This window comes from Equus asinus, chromosome 27 (genome assembly GCF_041296235.1).
Source record: "Equus asinus isolate D_3611 breed Donkey chromosome 27, EquAss-T2T_v2, whole genome shotgun sequence".
NCBI classification, from domain to species: Eukaryota; Metazoa; Chordata; class Mammalia; order Perissodactyla; family Equidae; genus Equus; species Equus asinus.
In genome coordinates, this window is record NC_091816.1 from 2,613,474 (window position 1) to 2,637,873 (window position 24,400).

Here is a 24,400-nt window from a genome sequence, read left to right on the forward strand (position 1 = left end):
GCCACATGTTAACCCTACAGTTGCTGACTGAGGGGAAGGATCTGGGGGAGGGGACAGAGTGGCCAGAGCAGCAGGGGTGCTGAGGCAGTGGCTGTTGACAGAGAAGAATGGAGGTGTTTCAGCACTTAACAAGCTGGACAGCTGTGTCGCCGCGTTCTGGTGGAATATCCCCCTGCTTGCTGAAGGCGGGTTAAGGATTCTGACCTTTATCCTAAGAGCAGAGGGAAGCGAACCACAGATCCAAGCACGTGATTGGCGGTGTGCTTTACAGGGTCACACTGGCTACTGTGTGGAAGATAGATGGGAGGGCCCGGGATGGATTGGGGAAGCCAGTCAGAGACTATTTCAGTAGTCCAGGAGAGAAATGTCAGTAGCTTGGAGAAGGGTCGTGGCTGTGGAGATGGAACAAAGTGAACAGGCATGGGTGATGCATTGGAGGGGGGAGGGCAGGGAAGGAGGCTCCAAGAATGACCCTCAAGTATCTGGGTTATGCAGGGGGTGGAGGGTGGCACCATTCACTGAGACCAGGAAAACGCTGGGAGCGGACTTAGGGTGCGGAAATGGGGTGAGGAGGCTGGAACAGGGCTGTGTGAGTCCTTGAGGAATCTGAGTGAAGATATATAGTAAGCAATTGGATATTTGAGCCTGGAACTCAGATAAGAGGTCCAACCCAAAGATAGATATTTGGAAGTCATTCAGCATTCGAGGAAGTCAAATGCTGGCGTCGGCTGATGAAAACTGGGATGAGAGGCATGTTGAATATAATCCCACCAGAGTCTTTGTGGGGGTCAGTCCACATGTCTTTATTAAACACCTACTTGGTGCCAGGTACTATTTTAGGCACTGAACAAGACAGACAAAATAGACGAAGTTTGTGCTCTGGTGACATTTATACACAGGTAAAGAAGACAGACAATAACCAAGAAAATGAACAAACATGTCATGTCAGCTACTGAGAAGTACCATGGAGGAGAAAGGTGTTTTAGGTGGGGCAGTTAAGGAAGGCCTCTTTAAGGGTTGACTTTTGAGCCCTGGCCGTGGTGGTCTCAGCACACAGGACCCAAAGGAACATAGGGGCCAGGGGCCCTTTACTCAGCCTGGCACGGTGTCATTCTTGCCACTGCAGCAGCCACATGGCGATGGGCTGGTTGGTTCATGTGTCAGCTCAAAAGCCATCATGAAGACACAATGATGCCCAGAGCCTTGGGTGGTGTCTCCTACAGTTGATCAGTCCTCTCTTGCAGCTCAGTCGTGTCTACTATATAGCATGGTAACGTTGATCGAGTCTTATCTGTCCTAGCAGACGCTAAGTCACCTGGGGGCGAAGTCCATGACTGCGTACTCCTCACAGCGCCCAGCGTAGGGGAGTCATGCAATAGATGCGCGATATTTGTTTAAATAAATGGCTACATAATTATGTACTTACCAATATCAGCTTCGTATGTTCCAGTTCCAGAATTATTCCTAGATTACTTAATCAAATCAAAATAATTTATTATGGAAGCCATAGCAATTTAAAAAAACGTTCTGGGATGAACTAATTGACTCTATACATTTACCACTTAGACAAATAAGAAGAAAACAAGCGGAGAGCAGTGAGAGCCTCTGTTCTCCTGAATTCCTAGAATTGTCGAGGCAACAGGGGTGCTCCACTGGGAACCTGGAGCTGTAACTCCAGGGGCAGAAGCCTCATGTGTTAGGCTTCTGTTCTTATTACGCTAACACGCACTGCCTCACTTGGCCTTCCTGATAGGAAAGAAAGTTACTTGAGACCTCAGGAGGAAATTTCACGCCAAAAGGAGAAGCCTTGTTGTCTACAGTGCTGGCATAAGGCAAAGAGTTGGAAGAGAGGTCTTCTGGAGCAGCCCAGGCCCCTCTGTCCTCTTAGCCTGTCTTATTTCTCTCCATTGTGCTTGTTACTGCCTGACTTACTAAAATGGAGGCAGCGCGAAGGCAGCGGGCTTTGTTTTATTCGGCACTCCTCGTCAGGATTCTACCTGGCACACAGATTCGGTCAGTAGACGTTAAGTCTGCTGTAACCACCAATGTCTAAAGCTTATGTACTTGGCACTTAGCCCACATAGGAACTCCATCTAAAAGAGCATCGTGACATAGTCGTTCTTAGGATAATGACTCTCCTGCATGATGATGGTTCAGATTCTGGCAGTAGCCTCACTCGTCAAGTACGTGGCAGTATTTGCTGCGGTCTCCAGAAGCTTGACCATCACATGTCATCACAATGACAAGCACATGAATGATTTCTAGTGCCGAAACAGCCAGGGGAAGCATGCGAAACCGTTCTGGTTCCATTGATGCTCCCCAAATCTTCACATGGACATTACACATGTACCCATCACTGCTGGGTACTTGTTTATCTTGAAGGTAAAGGGCTTTAGGCATTTCAAATAAATGGAACACCTGGAACAATAGTTTCTGCTGGAGTAGTCTTTTCTACAGACACCGAATGCTAAGTCTTTTGATCAGGATTTGTTGGGCTCTGGTGACTGTGATGCTTGCTTCCTTTCCAAATTATAGAATCTTAGAACTTAGAGAAGATCATGGCATTCAACTCTCCCCCCGTATAGTTCAGACAGCTGAGGTCTAGAGGTTACCTCTGAGTATCTTCTGAGCTTTATGACTTTGGATTTGGTGAGGTGGGCTTAAGAAGACCACCTGAACTTTCTTTGCTCATTTATTTATTCCGCAAACGTGGTTGAGCACTTACAGTGACCCAAGCACCTTGCTAAGGCTTAATCCATTCATCCCCTCCCCCTCCCCACACACACACACACTCTCAAAGAACTCAGAAGCGGGAGAAGAAGTCCAGCTTGTAAACAGGAGCTTACACATTCAGTGTTATATGTGCCATCCAGAATGAGCACAGAGGTTGCTTTCATCCATTTGTGCCTTCATTCAACAAATATTTATTGAGCTGCTGTGTGCTGGCTACTCAGTGGTGGGTGAGCCCCAGTGCCTGCTTTCCTGACGCTTCTAGTCTCAGGGTAGCGGCTAAAATGCCTGAGTCAGAGAAAGGCTTTTAAGGATGAGTAGGAGTTTACTAAGAAGAGAACTGGGAAAAGAGAATGGCAGTGAGAAGGAGCAGACTGTGCAAAGGCAGGAGTGGTGAAGGGCATCAGTGAGGTTGGGGTAAATGAAATGAAGGAGCGTGAGGATGGTGGGCAGTCAGGCTAATGAGGTTATGTCCATATCAGGGTGGATGCAGAGCCTGTTACTGTTCTCTGTCATTTTCTTTTTCTTAGGAACTATTGCCAGGCATAGAAATGGCATTCAACTGCATAGTCACTAAATCCTACCTGCACCCCCAAACTCAGACAGAAAGCCTTCCTAATATGATAATATGGCAACGTTAAGCCTTCTTAGAACGTGCTGCCTTGTTGCAGTTCTGGAATAGCAATAATGGAGAGAGAAGGATATATTATTGCAGCCCCCACTGAGAAGGTGGTGCTCTGTGGCATGCAGAGAAGTAAACAAGAGAAGCCCTTAGATGCCCCTACGCCTGGTGCTGTGGAGTCTTCTGAAGTTCTGGTTCCTACTAGAAAAGGTATTAGTGAAAAAGATGGAACTTGAAAACCCCCACCCTCTGAATTATTTTAAATAGGTGAACTGCTTTTGAGTCTCAGCAGAAATAAGCTATTTGATGTTCATCTTGCTAATTATAATGACCAATTCGTAGTTTTAAAGTATGTTCATTACTTGTTGTGAGTCAGAGTGACCCACAGTGTTTAATAATCACAGATTCTGGTTCTACAGTGTCTCTGCTTTCCCAGGCCCTTCCCCAGGCCTGACCACTTTTTTTTTTTTTCCTGGTGAGGAAGATGGGCCCAGAGCTAACATCTGGGCCCATCTTCCTCTATTTTGTATGTGTGATGCCACCACAGCATGACTTGATGGGCAGTGTGTAGGTCCACACCTCAGATCCGAACCTGCGAACCCTGGGCCACTGAAACGGAGCACGTGAACTTAATCACTACACCACCAGGCGGCCCCAGGCCCAATCACTTTTCATGCTCACACCCCTGCGTGAGGTGGATAGAGCAGGAGATTGACAAAGGAGGTCGCCGAGACTCGAGACTCGGAGGCAGAGGCCAAGAGCCTTCCTGACCCAGCGGCCGGGTCTCCCAGCACCCAGCCCCAGTGTCTGCACCGCGCCCCACAGAGGACTTGAGACCATGCAGCAGAGCCCGCTGCTCCTCGGGCGACCTCCCTGTCCTGCTTTCCTTTTCCTTTCCCTTCCTTCTCGGTTACGGAGGAGTTAACTGACCAATTCAGTTATATTAAAATATCCATTTGTAGCAACAACACGGACATCTCTGGATCCCAGGGACCAGGAAATGGGTGAGCAGCATCGTCAAGAATGATATGGACTATATTGCAAGGAAAGCACACTCTCCAACCTCCACTTTATGGTTTGATTGTCGTGAATTTACAATATGAAAACTAGCTGTGATAGTCTTGAGAATCTAAGAAAAAAGATGGCTCTCTGTGTGTGTCAGGCTGCATGAATGTGCATTCAATTCTGCAAACTCCTTTGGAGCTCATGCTATGTGCCAGGCCTGACGCTAGGACCTAAGATACAAAAGAGGAAAACAGGACTTCAAAAAGTCCACTTTGAGAGACACAGACACAGAGCAGATAAATGCAGTTCCATCTGATAAGGTCCTTGATAGAGTCTTCGAGTGCCATGGGAACACAGTGGAGGGAGTAGCTCGCTTTTGGGGGGCCAGAAATAGGGTGTGGTGTGGCGATGAAAGAGGGACAGGGAAAGTCACAGAGAAAAACGACATTTGATCTGGGCCTTGAAGGAGGATTCGCCTCTCTGGTTATTAGAGGGAATGCTAACCCCGTTCTTTCTGACTGGATACGCTATGCGTGTGAATTTGCCTGGGATTATTTTCATGTGATTGTGAATTCTTTGATAGAAACATTTTTGACAACTGTGTCCCTGATTTTAGTGTTTCATGACTTTTAACACAAATTAATGCGTTGCGGTTGTTTAAAAATTCACACTATACAGAAATCTGTAAAGTCTTCTGTGAGACTCCCCGCAGACCCCCACTCCCCAAATCACTGTGAACAGTTTGCTGTGAACCTTGCCATCCCTTTTTCTGTGCATCTCTACATGTGTATCTTAATTGTTTTCCGAGAGCCGTTACATTGTTTTCTTCTGGAATTGTGGAATTAAGAGGAAGCTAGGAGATAGAGCAGTTCTATCATTTTGAAGATATGTAGACTGAGTTCCCGGGGGATGAAGTGACACATCAGGAGGGCAGTTCAGAGGCCTAAACTCTCAATCCAGTGTTCTTTCCTCTAAACTCACTGCCCTGCTTCTCAAGGTCTGGCTCTTCTTATCTTTTTAAAGGAATGCCAAGATCTCGGACATGGAAACTCTTTCTAGTCCATAGGAGATATTCTTAGCTGCTGGGCTGGATTTCAGAATTCCATTCTCTCATTAACCTGAGCGCACATCCTCCTCCGGCCTCCCAGAGGCCTTCACCCCGCAGCCTCTCTGCGCTGAGCCCGGGGGACTCCTCCGGGCGCGGAGGCTGCCCAGCGTTTGTACAGAGCGCAGAGGCGGCGATGCGGCATGGATTCATCTCCTTGCCGAGATCTGAAATAGTGCGGGTATATTTTTTCTTTTTTCGTTTTTAAAGATAATGAAAAGCATTAGAGTGTTTCTCCTCCTCATGAACATCTAGTAAACAATGAATCTTAAGAGCTACCTGGGTCGGAAAGCTAAATTTAGATCGTACTAAAGCAAATTAGGGAACGTGCTTAGAGCCGGTCTGTTGCTTTCCATCTGCGCCACCTTTGTCTGAGTTTGCGCTTTCCTCTCGGTTTCTGCTCTCATTCTCCCTTCCCTGTTCCTGGACAGGAGACAGGTTGGCAAAGGAGATAAGGTGTGATTTTCCGCCAGGGTTATGGCAATTGCTTCAGCTCTGTCTGGCTTCTGATTCATTAGATTCCAGGACCACATATTTTTAGCAGACCTTTCCCACCAAGCAGTCTCTGGGGAGCCATGCGATATCTGGGTTGGAGAGAGGCTGCAGGTGGGATGGCCCTTTGGAACATGATGCCTCCCCTCCCCTCCGGAAGAGGCTGCCCCTCAGCTGCTTCCCACGCAGGGCTGGGGGCTGCTCTCCTGGCAAGGTTTGGTGGCGTTCTGGGGTTTCCATTCTGGAATCGTCTCAGAACTCTGGTAAAGCTGACACCTCTTGGGTCCTTTAGAAATAGGAGGGATGCGTGTGCTCAGCTCTTCACACTGGCTCTGAGTCCTTAGACGTGCAAGAACCCGAACCGGCCACCCATCCTCTCCCACCAGAGCCAGAGTCCCCCACAGCTCTGCCTCCACTTCTCCCACCACGTTGTCTACGCTTCTCCCACTGCTCCTTCGAACGTATAAAAAAGTTGCAAGAACAGAGTAGAGAATGCCCACATCTGCCTCACCCAGAGTCTCTATTACCATTTTACTGCATTTGTTCTTATCTGTCATCTGTTCGTTTATCACTATACTCTATATGACAGAATCCTTATCACCCCTGGACATTCCAGTGTGCACCAGGCAACAGTAAGGACACTCTCCCACATAACCACCCTACAAGCCTCCCAATCAGGAAATCAACGCTCGTGCCACACAACCATCCACAGACCCCCTTAACATTTGCCACTGTCCCAACAATGAGAAATTGTTCTCCCTCTCTCCCTCCCTCTCTCCCTTCCCCACTCCTTTCCTCCCTTCCTGCCATCCCCCAACATCCCCCCAACCGCCCCCCCCCCCCAGGGCCTTTTCTCTCTCTCTCTTTCTCTGTTCCAGGAGTCTATCCAGGAACACATTTTGCATCTAGTTGTCATGTCTCATAGTCTCCTTCAATCTAGAATACTTCCTCCGTCTTTGCCTGTCTCTCATGTTTTTGACAGTCTTCCGTTCTGTAGTTTGAACCTCAACTGCGTCTGCTGACGTTCCCTTATGGCAGACTAAAGCAGTGCATTCTTGGCAGGAATACCATAGAAATCATGCTCCCTTTCCACCCCTGGATCACCTGGTGAAGTCGGTGTCTGCCAGGTTTTTCTACCATAAAATCATCGATGTTTCCCTTGTAGTTGATCAGTATTTTGTGGGGGGTGGAGGGATATTCCAACATAATGCCAATATCCTGTTTCTCCTCAAACTTCCAGCCTCCAGCCTTGGCGTACGTTGCTGACGTCTGCCTGTGTCAGCCACCACTGTGATGGTTCCAAAGAGTGGTTCTTCATCTCCATCGTTTCTCGCGTTTATTAGCTGGCATTCCACTGAAGGATCAGCTTTTCCTTCTCCCCTGTTGATTTACTTTTTTCATTATTTATTTATACCTGTTCAGATTCATGGGTTCTGGTTTGATTCGATGGGTGGTAATCTGATAATCTCATGATTTATTTTCAAGTTCAAACCTAAGTTAGGCCAATAGAAACCCTTTCGATAAGCTGGCTTCTTTGTTCTTTGACACGTCCTTAGATTCTTTCAACATTTCCTTACTTTCTGGCACAAGTTATCCCAGGGTCATTTTGTTCTGTCCCTGCCCCAACCCTGGATCAGCCATTTTTCCAAGGATCCTGGTTCCCTTTAGTGGAGGATGGTGTTTAGACACCAACATCTGGTTACTTGATGTGCACATTGCTAGTGGTTAGTGTGTGGGGATAAACTAGTGAGTATATGTATATATATATTTAAAATCCATGAGATCATGCCAATACTTCCAATTCTAGTCCAACACCACAGGGGTCTTTCTAGCCCTTCCCCTTTCTGGGTTTGTAAATCCCTTCTGACAGTGGGAAACCTGACTCCCACTGATTCGCATCATCCTCAGCATAGTTATTTATTTGCTCGAGGTAACAATCTCCCAAACACTCCAGTACCCCCTCCTCCTTCTCAGACACAAACACGCTACTGTCAACAGGTACCCCAGCAGGGCCCTCAGTTGGTTCACTGCCCTGCATCGTCAGATGCCAATGTTTCCGAGCCAGGAGGGGAGGGAAGGACAAGGGAAGAGAAGGGAAGATGGGAAAACTCCCATTCACTTTTGATTTCATTTCTGTTTTGGCTGAAAATTTAATGCAGCCAATTCGAGGAAAGGAATCAAGATTTGTATTGTTCATGTAGTTTTTTGCCAGCAGCTTAATGCATTCCCTCGTCTCGTCAGCCCATGTGACGGTCAATCCCTCCCTCCTTTCCCATCATCTCGTCTTTGTTCCTTGTCCCCTCTGCCTTGGGTTTCCATGGTCTCTGCCTTTCTTTCTTCCCTTCTTCTTTCTCTCTTTGGCATCGATTTCTGCATTTGGGGTAGAAATGGCCACCATTTCAATCCTTTTTTTCTCTCCATAAGCCCTGTTTAAATCCTTACTTCCTACGCTATTTCAGGACTGCAGACCTGCAAATATATAATGCCAATGCTCTTGCTCTGCCAACAGGGACAAATAATAGAGCAAAGCTGCAGGTCACAGATGAACAGGCTGGTTGTTACTTGGGGAACTAAACTTTCGTATCATAGAGTGTAATACCTTCTCTGGACAGATAGCACAAACCAATAGAGAATCCAGACTGAGTAGGAAAGTGGGATATTAAGTATAAAAACCTAGGTGGAGACCGTCTATGTATACATCCTTGTCCTTGCTTGGGGCGAGATCTTCCGACTGGTTCTTTACTGACCGTGTGGATAAAGTGGAGTGTGGCATGAAGACCTTGCCTAGAAGTCCCTCTGCCCTGCCTCTCTTGTTCACTCTGGGCTTCTCAGACTTCTTGGCTTTCTCTGCCACTGCTCTTGGCTTATTCTTCCCAGGACTCCAGTCCTTTCCTTTCCCATCAAAACTTCCCCTGGCTGGTGCTCCATTGCCTCTGGGCCTGGCTCACAGTGGCCAAGAAATCTAGTAAGCTGAACTGGGAACGTGGTAGTAGGCGTTTATGAGTGAAGAGGTTATGCTTTGGGTCAGCCCCAGTGGCCTAGTGGTTAAGTTTGGCACACTCCGCTTTGGCAGCCCGGGTTTGGATCCTGGGCGCGGACCTACATCACTCATCTGCTAGCAACCATGCTATGATGGTGGCCCACATAAAGAAAAAAAGAAGAAGATTGGCAACAGATGTTAGTTCAGGGTGAATCTTCCTCAACAAAAAAAAAGAAAAGGAAAGGTCATGCTTCCTGGATACTACATTAATACGTTAGCTTAAGTCCTCTGGAAACACTGTTTAGCTCAAAGAAAGGGGGTGGGAGACTGAAACAATGAGTTTCAGGGGACGTGAGGTGGGAGGGGCAAGTGGACCTCAAGGTCCTCAGGACACAGCTTGAGGCTGCCTGCTTTGAGGGGGCAGGGCCAGCCATGTTTGTGGGTAGAATAAACAGCTGTGAGAAAAGGAATGGGGACTGGCAGGGTTGTGTGCCTGCACAAGCGTGTAAGCATCAGCTATTGAGATGTTCTCGGGATTTTCAGAGAGAGCAGGGATCTCGGAACACCATGACCTTTCTGTCTGACCCTGTCCTCTGCTCTGCACAGGACGTGGAGTAAATGTCCTATGACATGTCTACTGTATTTGTACATTTAGAAATCAATTAGTGTAACTGGGGCAATCAGAGATGCTAAACAGAGGAATCATTTACTGAGAAAAAATGTCTGGAATTGTGTGTTTTGCCAGTGGAATTTCTCACAGTTGGTACAAGAAAATACTCCAAATTAAATCATTCAGGCTGAATGTAACTTTTTTTCTTCTTCTTCTTAAAACTGTTAAAAGAAACACAGCCTGGCTGAGATCTCCTCCCCCTCCCATTGGACAGATTGCTTCTCAGAAGAATCCTCTAAATTGACGTTTTACCTGAAAAAGAGCAAAGGCAGATGAAGAACTCCAGGTGTGTGTGCTTGGCATGAATACTGTTGCTGAAAAGAGCCTGAGAAGGTTGTCTGCTATGTTAGAACCAAGCGAATGAGATCATACGCAGCCAGGTGGCCGTGCAGGGTCGGCACAGGGATATGTAGGATGTAAAATGCTTCAAAGAACATTGCTCCCACCCTAACGATAAGAAGAGGCTGGATAATCTACAAAATTATCACTTTTCCTGAGCCCAAGGGCTAAGCTAGTCAGAGGGCTAAGCGTGCAAGGCAACCAAGTTAACTGAATTCCAAAGAGGAACGAGCCCCTCTGGGTGGGGCCACTGTTTCAGCTTGGGCAGAGTACAGGAGAAAGAGGCAGCTACCGGACAAGCCAAAATCTTAACAAATTCTTAGAGGCCAGTGTGGGTCAGTGTTTCTGGAATAAGCTTTTCTCCACAGGCCTCACCAGAAATATTGGGTAAGTCAGGAAGACCAACAAGAGGCTCCCTCAGTGGCACAGGAGTGCAGGAGGTGCTTGGTGGCTATGGAGGCAGGGGGGAGGCGAGGAGCAGACACAGCCTGGCCTGCTTCCCTGCACTCTTCCCTCACGTGAAGCAAAGACAAACCTTGCCTTCAGACCATAGGCAAAAATGCATTCTCCATGGGGAGGAATAGAAACGGACTGCCCCTGCCCCTGGGGACGTTCCTACCCCAAGACACAGGTAGAGAGCCAGTGCTGCTGAAGGAAAGGTGCAGGCGGAACCCTCCACTCCTAGGGGAGGGCAGGAAACCATCTTAGGCCAGGATCCTACATCAACAATGAGCAGAGGTCTGCTGCTACTGGAGGAGGAGCAAGGAACTCCCACCCAAGACCAAGTAGAGAGACAAGGCAGATTTCGCTGCCACAGAGAAGAGGGGAAGGATTGCTTTAAAAAAATTCCAGCTTTGAGGTCCAGGAGCACAGCCTGCCTAAGACTGCAGCTGGACTAGGACAGACGAGAACGCCCATGCTCCCACCTTACAACCAGGAAGAACATATTACTGCTGGGAGAGGGGCAAGAGCATGGAGTAAGACCCCATTTGAGGCGTGGGCATGCAGGGATGGCTGAAAGCCCAGGGGAGATCAGGAACACAGAAAAACCCTGTGGCACTCCAGCTCCTACTCTAAGCTCAAGGTAACAACAGCCTACCTTTAGAGGAATTGGAAGGCTGTGGTGCACTGAAGGTAACAGAACCCGAGCTAGGTCTACTCCTGACTAGATTGACTCAGCCCCCACCCCCACAGTAACAACTTCACAGAAGAAGAGGCATGTCCATTTCCAGGCATAAATACTGTTTACTTCAGTCTCTACTACTCTTCTACACATAATGTGTGGCATTCAATTAAAAATTACAACACACACACAAAAGCAAGAAACAACAAAGCATTGTCAAGAGACAAAGCAATCAACAGAACCAGACTCAGAGATGAACTGGATGTTGGAATTATCAGAATGACTATGATTAATATATTAAAATACCTGTGATTACTGTGTTAAAGGATCTAGTGGAAAAAGTGGACAACATTCATGAACAGATGGGGCATTTCAGCAGAGAGATGGAAACTATAAGAAAGAGTCAAGTGAAATGCTAGAAATAAAAAAAAAACCTTTCTTGGCAATGAGGAATTTCTTCAATAGGTTCATCAATGGACTGGACACAGCTGAGGAAAGAATCAAAGAACTTGTAGATAAGTCAGTAGAGTGATCAAAATTGGAAAAAAAGAGTGGGGAAAGAAAAACAGAACAGAGCAGCCAAGAGCTGTGGGACAGTGTCAGCTGGTCTAACATACACGTATTTGGAGACGTAGAAGGAGGTGTCTTTAGGAAGAGGAATCTGGCAAGCTGGTGTTTTCCCCTGAGAAGGGCGTGCAGTTAAAAAAGTGACCGCAAGCAGTTCTTGCTTTGTTCCCCAACTTGTAATTTAGCTGAAGCATTGACTCTCATATTCCTCCACCTCTGTCTTGCTCATCTTCTACAGCCAGTTATTTGGGGGAAGAAATGTGTGATTTCCCCCTTAAATCCCCCTCAGCAGTCTGTCTGCCATTCAGCATCAAGAGGAGTGGCTGTGAAGGTTAGGTGGAGTGGCTGAGAAGATGCAAGTCAAGATTCAGCAGCCTGCCTTTTCCTTTTAGCAAACAACCTAAACTTGATTTAACTAAAATAAAACACGTGAATCCTGGCTTTGAAGGGATGGTAGATTGCAATTCATCTCTGTCTGTAGTTACAGCTAAGAACAAAGAGCTCACAGAATTTGCACCCCTCCTTTCTTGTCTGAGCAATAAAAAAAATCAGCTTAAAGAAAAAGAAAGTATTAGATATGGTGTTTATTCATGAAACACTCTTTTAAGCTACTGGAAGTGCTCTCCTGTATAGACCAGTTATGCATTTAATAAAACAGTTGTATGAGCTCCTTGGTGCAGTAAATTAGTTTTCAGGCATTCAATGACTTCAGCGGCTGGACGGCAATCAGCCATCCACCTGCTGAGGCCAAGTGCTGGAGAAAACTTGCTGCTGTGGGTCTGGATGGTTGTGCATCCCTTAAATTCAGATGCTTCATGGAAGGAAGAGGAGGGCACTTGATGAGAATGGCTTGGAGAATCGTTTCTAAAATTTTAGCTCATGGGTTTAGAATTTAAGTTCAGATACGGCTTCTCAGGTTGCCACTGTCAATGAACTTGTAACCCTGGCCGTGTGCCGGTTTCCTTGAAAAGGCCTTCATGAAGCTTCCTGACCCTCTTGACAGAGCAACTCCTTTCTCCTCTGTGCTACTTCTAGTATTGTACATCCATTTTTGACATTTTCTCCATGAATTTCTACTTATTTTTTATGTATCTGCCTCCTCTGCTAAGCCGAGAACTTCAAGGACGAGGGTTTGTGCTGTATTCACCTCTGGCCCCGTCCCAGGCGCAGAGTAGGTTCTCAGCAAATGTGTGCTGATTGGGGTAAGAAAATGCTCACCGCAGGTGGCTGCGTGCTGGCCACAACCATGCCCGCCGGCTTGCTTCTGTGGCCCTAAGGAGGGTGCTGGGTTCAGACCACCACAAGAGTGGACTTGGAAGTAACTTAGGGTGACCGTGTTGAACATGAACACGCAAACTAAAACTCAAGTGAGAAAAATAAAAAGTCATAAAGAAGAAAGGGATCCTCAACCCAGGATCTGGGATGGAAGCTGAGTGAAAGTACCAGAGATGCAGATCTGCTGAGACGGGTCCTTTGATGCTGGAGAGCACCGTCTTCTGCCACGAGTGCGGCTTTGGGACGGAGGCAGACGTGGCGGGGAGGGAAGCAGAGGGGCTTTCAGTGGACCATGGCGAGGAATAAAATCCTGGAGAGCAGGTACAGTGGTCACAAGCAGACACATGTGGATGACTATCGTGACTGAGTGTTAGCTCTGAGCTGCCGAGTAATCAAAAAAGGGAAAATGTTCTTTCATCATCTGATAAAAAGAAACACACCAGCTCCGAGGGGGAAAAAACCTCAAAACCCTTTTTTCCTGGGAAATCCAGGTTAGTGCTGTGCATAGGTGTGCCCTAGAAAGGCTGTGCGACCTTAGCTAATCTCTTGACTCCTCTGGACCTTGATTTCTTCAGCATTCAGGGATCTCCAAGATCCCTTTCGATCCCAGGCTTCTCTGGGCTGAGAGTATGTCTAGAATCCCTCTGGAATGAGATCCTGACACTGGCTCCAAAGAGCAGGGACGGCCACCCTGGAGCATTAGAGGTCCACAGGAGGTGTCTTCCTTCTAGACTTGCCGGCTTCCCAGCTCTGAGGCATTCGGGATCGATGCTCGTGAAGAGTGACTGTGCTGCCCAAGTCAGCGCGAAAACTCCAGCAGTCAGCAGTGCGCAACACTGCTGCTGCCGCACTGAGTCCCTGCGGGAAGCAGATGGCGGCGCCTGCTGAGGCTCGGGCAGCAAACGCCATCTCCAATGCCCACGTCGTCACAGGCTGCCTGGAATCTTCCAGACGAGGCCGCTGCTGGATTTGAGGAGGGGACTGCAGACCGCAGTGCTCTGGGAGGGAGGGGGGACTCCTGTGCAGGCCTGCCCCAGGGTAGAGTTGAGGACGCCAAGCTGGAGGCAGTGGCTCTAGGCTTCCAGAACACCAATCACTTGACAAATTGCTTCTCAGTGCATTTGGGTTTTACAAATTGATTTGAGGGCAGTTGGTTTACTTCCTCCCAATGCTCTTCTCCCTCCCGGTTCCTGTTCTATCTTTCTATCGGATGGCCGTCTTGCCTTCAATCACTTTCTCCCTTTCTTTTATCAAAACTGGCTCTGACCTGCCTTTATCTGATCATTGACACTGGGGTATAAATAACTCACACTGCCTTGGACCCTACATTTATTGGAGTACAAAATCTGCAAGAGAAAGAAATCGAATGATGATTTTCAGGCATTTGCATAGGGAAATATTGCATGGGGGCACCCACCCTCCCCCGCCCCCGCACACACCCTGGGGAGACGGGCCGTGCTGATGTGCAAAGGTTTGGCTAACTGCACTCTGCGTGTTCACGGCTGCAGGGCGGCCTGATCTAAATAAGTAGGCAAAGTTCCCTTCGGAGCCCACACTTGCTTTTCTCTGACACCCAAGGCCCCTGTTTGTCATATTTGCCCTGTCCAAGGCCCCAGTGTAGAGTTTTGGACACCCTGCCTTCTGCCATCATGAGGTGCCTATCCTGTGCCTCCTTACTTCAGGAATTACACATTACTTTCCTCTTCTGGTTCTAGCAAAGCGGTGACCGATCTGTGAGTGTGATAATGCGCTACCACTCCCAGAAGAATGTTTGTGTTTTAACAGGAATCTCCTACAAATGCTGCCCTGACACAGAGAGAGTGAAAACTTCAGGCAGCCATGGAGGGGCTGTGGAGATGTTTGGGCATAGGTGAGCCAGGGACCCCTCAAAGCACACCCGTAGGAGCCAAGCCCCTCCATCTTGGTGGCCAGGGTCTCTCTTATTGACCAGAGCCTGCGGTGGCTCTGGGGCATTCCCTGAAAGGAAACGTGCTAGAGCAGAGTTGACCCAAAAAGGAGACAGGAAGGAGGAGTGGGGGAAGAGGGGAGAATTGCTTGGGGGGAAGCAGGAGAGGAACAAAACAGGAAAGTAGGGAACAGGGATTGCTGACAGACTAAAATCACTTTCTCTATGGAGCCGGGATCCACTGATCCACTGGAATTGAAATTTAGTTCCATCGTGTTGTCAGAATTATTTTGGGCTGTAAGCAGCACTCTTTGAAGTCAGCTTTTGCCAGAAAGTGTCAAGACGTCTAAGTGCAGAGACCTGAAGGCCAGGAGGGTGATAGGTGAAACCTGAGCCCGGCTGCTTTCTCCAGAGCACAGTAGGAGCTTCGCCAGAGGCTGCGCAAGCTCTAACTGGTCGGCGAGAGTTCTGCTTTTATGGACTGATGATTGGGCATGGAAAGTGTTTGCTCATTTTTTCCCCTAATATTTAACTGGCAGACAAGTTTTGGTCACATTTGAAATGGCGAGGTGGCCAAGGGGTTGTTTTATACTGATTCTTCTGTTGAGGAAATCGTATAGCTGGGTGGTTGGTGGTATTTAGTTCTCATATGACCTTATTTCAAAATTGGTTATTTGACTAAATATACAGCTATCTCTGCAAATGTTTAGGATGCGCTGGTATTGCCTCTTTGCTTGTTCTGGTTGCTACTGTGAAGGTTAACCAGGGGGTTGAAGCTATACCCTTTCCATTAAGTGGCTGCCTAGAGCCTGGCCAAGACCTGAATTCAGTGTCATCCGTTGGTTTTGTGAGGGCTTCCTCACGCTCAGTTCATACCCGGGGATGGTGGTCTTGTTATCATCCGCTCTTTCTTTCCCTGCTCTCCTGCTATCTGATGCTCTTACAGAAGAGCTGCTCAGAGAGGCTGGGCTGACTCTGCTCTCAGTCTGTGCTGGCTCCACTCAGGGCCCCTCTGGTTCTTCCCCTCCAGCCCTGCGTGGGGAAGGGCCTCATTGTAACCACTTGGAACCAAGATGCCTAGTCCCACTAACCTTCCCCTTTCTGCCTCTCTGCTCTTTTACAGAATGGGTTGAATGGCTTGCACCTGGCCTCTAAAGAAGGCCATGTGAAGATGGTGGTTGAACTTCTGCACAAGGAAATCTCTCTAGAAACAACAACCAAGGTACGTCTCTTAGGAAGAGGGGGAGCTCTCCATTGAAAATTCAAGTGTATGGATGCCTCGCGTATTGTTCCAAACCTTGGCGTAGAAGCCAGCCCTTCCTGAGAGAAACCCACACATGCTTCTCAGTTTCTCCTGTCCTTCCAATCGCTTCCCAGTTCTGTGAATCCCTGAAGTCACCTGAAAAACACAGGACCCTGTTTCCACAAGGAGTCAATGGGCCTTTCCTTTATCCCCATCACTAGATTATAAACCTAAAAATAAAACCCTTCTCCTGGTGGCTTCATGCCTCCTTGGGTCCTTGACTCCTGACGGGGGCTCAGAGCAGTGGAGGCCCCACAGTCAGGTGGCTTGGGTCCAAATCCCAGCTGAGATGCTTCATGCTCTGTGACCTCACAAGTTACTCAGCCAGTGAGCAGCCTGTTTCCTCATCTGTAAAATTGGAATTATAACACTTAGTTGCAGGACTGATATGAAAACTAAATGAGGTAGTGCATACTACCTCATTTGTCTAGTAGTAGTAGACATTGTCAAAATGTCTTCTAATAAATACTGATGACTTTGTTGTTATCAAGGTCTGTAGAAGAGAGTCCAGATCCTTCTCACTTACCTTCTCCAGCAAGCCTTCCTTCCCAAACCTCTTTCCTCTGCTTCCTAATTCCCTGAACAGCATTCTCTTTCACTGGGAGGCATTTGGCATAAGTGATGTCAACCTCTCGCAGCAATATGTTTCTCCCCCTAGCAATAGATTATAAACACCAGGGACTTAAGTTCCAAAACCGCAGTCATGACATGGATGCATCTCCACATTGCAAAATCACCTTTATTTCCTACATGCATGTGTCTTACTTGTTTATTAAGCAACATGCAGCCAGCATTTCAAAACAAAACTAAACAAATAATCACCTCTATTTACTAACTCGAGTTGTTTCCTCTTCTCTTCTTTCCTTTGTTACTTTGCATGGTTTTCCTCCTGAGCTTGTCCCTTCCACCTCTTATTTTCCATTTGCTATTTATTAAACGTGGTCTCACACACAGCCTCAATGTCAATTCCATGCAGCAAACATTTTGCCGCCTCTCAAGCAGAGAACCAGAAGAACAATATATAGAGAACAGATATAATTTATGGTTATGAGGCGAAGTACCAAAATATTGTGAAAGTAGAATCATCTTTTAAGGTAAAATTCTAATTTTCATGTCATTTCCCGAAGGTGAGAAGATCTCGCTGGTGAAATAGACTGTGTTGCTCTTTCTGAATGTCCTGGGGTGCTTTCTCTAACCCCATGACCAGTACCAGTTGTTTCCACCCTGCTCCCTCTGTGGATGAAGGGGATGCAGTTACTTTTTCCTCTGCTGCTCTCACGTACCTGGCTGCAAGCAGCGTGCCATCTGACGGGCTCTGTGGGCCAGAGCAGCTTTTCCTCCTCTGGCACCCCTCCAAGAGCTGCGAAAACATTATGCTTCAGCATTTTACTCTTTCCGAATTTCCCCCTTTGCTTGTTATTTCGCAAGTGAACACTTGGTGTGTCTTTGTTATTTATAGAAATTTTATAAGCCAACGTGGTTCCTGAATGCCATACCGAGGGAGGAAAAATGTGGTGAAACTGAAACCGTGGGCTGAGCAAGAGTCATAACAGATTGGGGAATTGTAATGGGTCTCGCAAGCATGAGAAAGATTAAAAAAAGAATAAAAACCCAAACCAATCTAGTTTCCTAAGCTGTGCTTAGAAATTTTAAATGCACAAAACAAAAGCAATCTCTCCCCACCCTCCCCCCTGCCCCCTTGGAGGCGGGAGCTCAGCATCGAAGCTGGTAGTGGAGGGAGAAAGCTCCAAGCCCTCCACTTGTATTCGTTCAGCGCCTGCTGCCACCGCCCGCCGTTCCTTGAGCTCTGTGACTCCCTGGAAACGGAGAGGTTGGATCCTTGTGGATCCAAACAGAGCTAAGAAATTTTTCCTGCTTCTTCGAGGCCGTGCTCCTTCATGCTGAGGAAGGGGCAGAGAAGACAGAGGCCTGCAACGCCTCTTGCTGTGACTCCTGACCCAAGGCCAGGGGGCCTGCTTCTTGAGCCTTACGCTGTGTGCATGTGTGTGTGCAGACGGGGGTCTGTCCCCCAGGGTCTTCCCTTTGTTCTCATTCCTCAGCAGTGCTCCTCACATCGCAGATCCAGAAAATGGCATGGCCAAGATCCACAGCCAGGGGTCCACAACTGGCCGGCTTCCCTCTGCATGGTTTTATTCAGGGAGAGCCCTGGTGTCATGTGATTTCAGGCAGGAAGGGGCAGATGGAAAGAAACATCTGACATAGCTTCTTGAGGGCAAGGAGGTTCAGTCACAACCATCTCTGTACCTCCTGGCCTGGCCCAGCACCTGACACACACATGTTCAGTGTGTGACAAACTAATGAATGGACACGGCACGCCTCCTTCCTTTAAACAGGGAGACCTACAGTTAGGAGTCCTGATTTCTAGAGAAGGTTCTGGTGCCAACAGCCCTGTTCCACTTTGTACAGTGAGCGAGCCGGACCCAGGTGCCAAGGCCTCTAAATGTAGGCTCTTGGACTTCTATGAAAATGATTAATTAGCTTCTGTAAATTCATTTCTGGCACTATTCTCTGATGGATATTTGAGGAAGAACCCTTTTGTTTATCAAATGAGGCTTCGGGAGAAATCAAAAGACAACTTCGGGAGGCCACAAGCAGACACTCCTGCCTGAAATAGGCCAAGCTTTAGAAACAAAGACCTGAGCCACTCCCAGCCCAGGGCACCTTCCACGGGTCCAGCTCACTGGGAAGCGGTGGCTGGGTAGCCACGGAGCTTGGACCCCGTGCTACTCAATTCTGCCTAGGTGAGGACACTTTTCTTACAGGTGACACATGGCCGCAGCACTCGGACTGCGGTTGAAGCCCCTGCTTGTGGGAGTTTGAGTTTCCTGAGATGGATTTATGTGTTTATGTAGTTTAGTTAAAAACTATCTGTCGTCTGAACTAGAAAAAATGAGGGCGTCTGAGATCTCTGCTCCCTAAGCAGCAGAGGGACAGATGGATCCAGCTGTGGTCCCATTTTTCTCTCACCTGCCCTATTTGACGGCAGCTGTCACGTGGGCCCTGTCCCGCCTGCCTCTCATGGAGCAGGTCTGCCAGTGGGGGCCGTGGGTGAGTCGGACTGTGCTCCGGACACCCGGGAGGCAGGACACAGCCAACAGGAAGGCCGGATCCTGGAGCAGGAGAAGCCGGCTCCACCTGACCCCCGTGGAGGAATTATTGTTAAACACCCAGGACGAGTCCAGACAAGAAAGTCTGACCGTTCCGCTCACCGTCTCAGAACCTCCTGGTTCCTTAGTCTCTGTTGTCGGTTCTCAGCTTTTAAAAGTTTGCTTTACAATTGTGTACCTCATTTTCTTCTAGTGTTTGTTCTCTCTGGTTTTTCTCTCCTCTCTTATTTGGAGAATGCTTCCTCATTATATTTTACTTATTAATATTGAGAAGGTTCTTTCTTTGTATTTTCCTTTGCCGATTTTATTCTGTTTTTCCCCGCTTCCTTTCATCTTTGCCTTCTCTCTCCTACACACAGCATAGAGTTCATTTCATTACGCCGCCTTGTTACACATGTCCACCCTTTCCTTCTCCATCTGCTAGCTCCCTCCCTCTCCTTCCCTTGGTTCCTTTGGTCCAGCTTTTGGTCGTTGGGTATAACTGCATCGAGGGAGCTGAGCTGGTGGGATGGATCAGCCGGCCTCCCCTTCTAGGAGCCCCGGGGAGGCCTTGGGGGCCCCGCGTTGTCCTGCTGAGTTACAGGTTGGGAGGAGCTGCGAGCACAGGGAAGGCTGCTCGCCTGGCAGACCTGCTGCGTGGGTCCTGAGGAGTGCTGACCGCCCGTCAGCCGGCGACAGGACGCTGTGCCTGCGTGCAGCAGATTAGTGTTGAGAAGTTGGCTTTCCTATTCTTTTTTTCATAGAGAACAGGAAGAATTTTCCCCCTTGGGCTCTCAGTACTATTTCAAGATGTACGATGGGTCAGGCACACACACACATGTTGTCTACCCCTTTTGGTCATAAAGAAAGCCACCGCACCTCCCCCCAACTAGCACCTTGTTTCCGTACCTTTGACAGTCACTTACGCAGGCCCAGTGGGAAATCTCCTCTCTTTCTTCCCTCCGTGTGTTTCAGAAAGGGAACACAGCTCTGCACATCGCTGCCCTCGCTGGTCAGGACGAGGTGGTCCGGGAGCTGGTCAACTATGGCGCCAACGTCAACGCCCAGTCGCAGGTGACGGCTCTCTCCGGTCCCTGGTTAGAGGGCGCTGACTTTCTTCTTTACCTGCAGTTCTGTTACGTAGTGGACACACTGGCTACTGTGTTAGTCCACACACACTGTGTAGCTGAGTCTAGGTTTATTGGCGATGTGTCTCCAAGCAATGATGAAGGCATCCTTTATTATTTTTTTGTGCTTATACTACACAATGTGATTGGTCATTGTGGACCCCATCTCTTTTCAGTAAACCAGCCAAATTATACGTTTAGTTATGGCTCATTTGAGGAGAAACTGTGCATGAGGTGGGTGAGACATGGAGGGTTGATGAAAAAGGGAGTGAAAATAGAGGGGGCTGTATGTGCAAGATGCTAACTAATGCTGTGAGGGGCAGAAAGAGACTTCCATGGATTGTCGCCCCCACCTTGTGGCCTTTTGTAATAATCCCACTAGGCCATTTCAAAGTGGCAGTGAGTTTTTATAACTGGAGTTATAGGTGGGGATATTGCCCTGTGGGCCAGGTGAAAATAGGATGAAGAGAGAGCTGTCCTCAGGTTTAGTGGAGTTTGCACTGGTTGTAGCATCTCTCACTCTTGCAGGTGAATTTTAATGACTTTTTCTCCTGGTTTACAGAAAGGCTTTACACCTCTGTACATGGCAGCACAAGAGAATCACTTGGAAGTGGTTAAGTTTTTACTGGAAAATGGAGCTAATCAGAATGTAGCCACAGAAGTAAGTACCCTGGGAAAATGGCCCGCCGCCGGAAGTCTCCAGGTGCAGGACATCATTGTGGGTCCTGCGTTCCTGGGACATGGCTCGAGATGCGTCCTCTGCTGTGATCAGTGTTAAGTCTCGTTGAGTGCTCTCGACTTTCAGATCACTGCCCTCACCCTGGGTGCTGTTAAGGCCGCAAGGGAGTAAGAGACAAAGTTATGGGTCTTGAGGAATGCCCAGACGCATGCCAGGGAAATGCCATCAGAGTCGAGCATGTTCCCACTGCAACCAACACTGAAGGCTCCTTGGACAGGGGTGGGGGTGGTGTGCGTATGTATGATTGACAACTCTGCCTTGGACCCTAATGAGGAAGGCTCTGACCATGAACCCACTGGACACCCTGGACAAGTCACGTTAGCGCTGATGCTGAGTTTTGTCATTGGTGAAATGCTGAAATTGGACTAGATAGGCCTAAGGCTTCTCTTGACCCTTAACATTGTAAGATTCAGTGATTATGACTCCGTTATCATTCTGCTTCGCCAGTTCATGGGGTCCTGTGCCCCCAAGTACACAACTGAGGGGATTAATGACAGGAGCTCGCAGTTGAGGCCTCAGTGTCTGGCTTGGTTTCTGGATTTGGTAGATGTTCAATAATTTTCATGAAATGAATAAATGAATGATCGTCTGCTGTGTTCAAGGCACTATCCTGGCACCAGTTGATGGGGTGAGGGGGAGGATAGGGAAAGAAACCAGGTAGGAAGAAGCTCCTCATTGTACTTGGTCAGACTGGGAACAGATTGTGCAGGAAAATTAAATACGTGCTCAAGAAAAATTACTATGGGCTCTGTGAAATTACAGCCAAAGAAAGTGTGGCCAAGAAAAGCTTCAGAGAGGAGGTGGCATTTAAGCCAAACTTGAAGGATGAGGAGGACTTTGAAGAGCAGAGAGCTGGGGGAAGGTCATTTCAGGCTGAGGGCCTGTCGTGAGTGGGAGCCCCGTGGTATGAGAGCCTGTGTCCTGCCTTGAGGACAGCGAGTGGTCAGATCCGGTGAGAGCAAGTCGGTCTTTCCTCCTCTCCTCTGTCCAGGATGGCTTCACACCTCTTGCTGTGGCTCTGCAACAGGGCCACGAGAACGTGGTGGCACACCTCATCAACTTCGGGACGAGAGGGAAGGTGCGCCTCCCTGCCCTGCACATCGCGGCCCGCAACGATGACACCCGGACAGCTGCGGTGCTTCTGCAGAATGACCCCAACCCGGACGTGCTTTCCAAGGTGAGGGCCGCCAGACGAGGGTCAAGAAAGTTCTGGGGCCTGGACCAAGGAGCTCTATGGGTTACAGAGGCACCATCAATTCCCAACAATTTCCCCAAGAATGAACCCAGGTGAGAGATGGTGCCAGCCGTGCACGCCGAGCACCAGCTCCCACAGTGCCTTCGGATTCCCACCGGCTGCATATCAGAGCCAGAGTGGACAGCCCCACTTTAAATCCCTGGTGAACGCTGAGAAAAATGTGCTTGGCGTGTGGCCGGAAGGTTCTTGTTGCTCCAGGTCATCCAGAAAAGTGTCCAGGTGGGGCAGGATGGGTCTCTAGCCAGGGTGAAACTTTGGAATCCCAGCATGCAGGGTTCTAGAATTTTATCCTGCTCTCTTTCCCTGGCTGCCCCCTGGTGGCGGGGGGCAGGTCTCCCCACAGATGGAGGTGAGAAGTAGACGGGCTTCCCAGGGGGCCTGGACAGCTAGCCATCTGAACATACTGCCTGATGTTTTCAGGCACTCCTGATCCACTGTCTGTCAGTTTGTGCTGTTAATTACTTTTCTTATATTGGGAATGGATTTGCACTGAGTTATTCACATAGTCGCCCCACCCATGGTCACTGGGATTTGTCTGAAAAATTGCTTACTGGATTAGGCATGGTCTGGGGTTAAAGAACAGAATGATGACAACAGATGCACCAAGGGGTCAAAGGGCTGCCTTTGGCCAGCCAGCAGAGGGAGCACACCCTTTTAGGGGAATGAAACAATCCTAGAATTAAGATCATAGCCACCATAACACTTTCATTCATTCATTCAGATCTCTTCATAAGTAACCATGCAGATGAATGGGCCCTGCAGTGGGTAACCTAATCCTAGGCTGTGGTTTGTCCATGTGAACCACAAAACAAAGAGTGTGGGTCCCTCAGGTAGCACCTGGCTTTGGAATGTAACTTGTCAGCACATGTTCTCATCATTCAACTTCTGCTTTATGTATATGGTCCTCTGGCCCTGCCAGCTTTTTCAGAATCCCTGGGCTGATTGTGAGATAGAAATGACAGTACATGGCATATGACAAGTTGTTCCCCCTCTCTTGTGCCTCAGACGGGATTCACCCCCCTCCACATCGCAGCTCACTACGAGAACCTCAACGTGGCCCAGTTACTCCTCAACAGAGGAGCCAGTGTCAACTTCACGCCACAGGTGAGGCTCCCTGCAGGCCCCGCACAGGCACTGGGGGCTGTCTAGAATCAGGCACTCCTGCCTCTCACTGTGGCACTCTGAGTGTCCCCTGTACTGCAGAGTGCCTGTGGTGGGACAGCCCTGATGCCTATCGAGGCTTCTAGTGGGTAGGTTTCTAATCATCCACCCATTCCAGAAGTGGGAAATCTGGAGGGCAGGAGGCTGGCTTTCTTCCAGCCCATTACGTTGACTCTGGGAGACCTGGGCTTGGCCAGCTTGCTGTGATTAACTACGATGCTATCAAGTCCTTACAGGTTTTTAAATCTTTCTTAGGCAAGAGATGTCCTCACAGTGGGCTTAAAGTGGCTGCTTGTGCTGCTGCCGTTGTGGGGCTGGGACCAGGGGCCCCGGGAAGTGGGGGGCAGAGCAGCTGCATTCAACAGGAAGATGCTGTGCCCTGACTGGTCCCCGTTCCTCCCCTCCAGAACGGCATCACGCCACTGCACATCGCCTCCCGCAGGGGGAACGTGATCATGGTGCGGCTCCTACTGGACCGCGGGGCCCAGATAGAAACAAGGACCAAGGTGGGTGCCAGCAAGCTCTGTGGCAAGGCCAGGGGAGGGAATTCTGCCTTCCAGAAGTGACGCAGTGATGGACATTCAGCCTCCCAGAGCAGCCTGCAGCAGGACCCAGGGTGCAGTGGGACATATTACAAGACTGTGCTGAAGGAAGTCTTGTGCTGGTCCTGAAGGAGGCATGCGCACTTCTGCGGCTGGAATGATGCTGCGAGCAGTCTTCTCTCCACACGGCCTCTGAGAGGTGCCTTTGGGGTTTTCTGTTTTTGGCTCTGTCTTTTAAAGGATGAATTGACACCTCTCCACTGTGCAGCTCGGAATGGGCATGTGCGAATCTCAGAGATCCTGCTGGACCACGGGGCCCCCATCCAAGCCAAAACCAAGGTGTGTGCTTCCT

At 48.7% G+C, this 24,400-nt stretch overlaps 1 protein-coding gene across 10 annotated transcripts in view; it reads left to right on the top strand.

The window, feature by feature from the left end:
* Positions 1–24,400, top strand: part of ANK1 (ankyrin 1) — a 208,192-nt gene that overhangs the window by 114,144 nt on the left and 69,648 nt on the right. For 9 of the 10 annotated variants that reach the window (XM_044750887.2, XM_044750890.2, XM_044750882.2 and 6 more), the window contains 7 exons: positions 15,938–16,036; positions 20,200–20,298; positions 20,914–21,012; positions 22,082–22,267; positions 23,351–23,449; positions 23,914–24,012; positions 24,289–24,387. In XM_044750887.2, the coding sequence (XP_044606822.2) occupies positions 15,938–16,036; positions 20,200–20,298; positions 20,914–21,012; positions 22,082–22,267; positions 23,351–23,449; positions 23,914–24,012; positions 24,289–24,387 (780 nt within the window). Of the gene's footprint in view, positions 1–9,802; positions 9,891–15,937; positions 16,037–20,199; positions 20,299–20,913; positions 21,013–22,081; positions 22,268–23,350; positions 23,450–23,913; positions 24,013–24,288; positions 24,388–24,400 lie in introns of those variants that run through there. The other variant, XM_070500059.1, reaches the window with a different exon arrangement.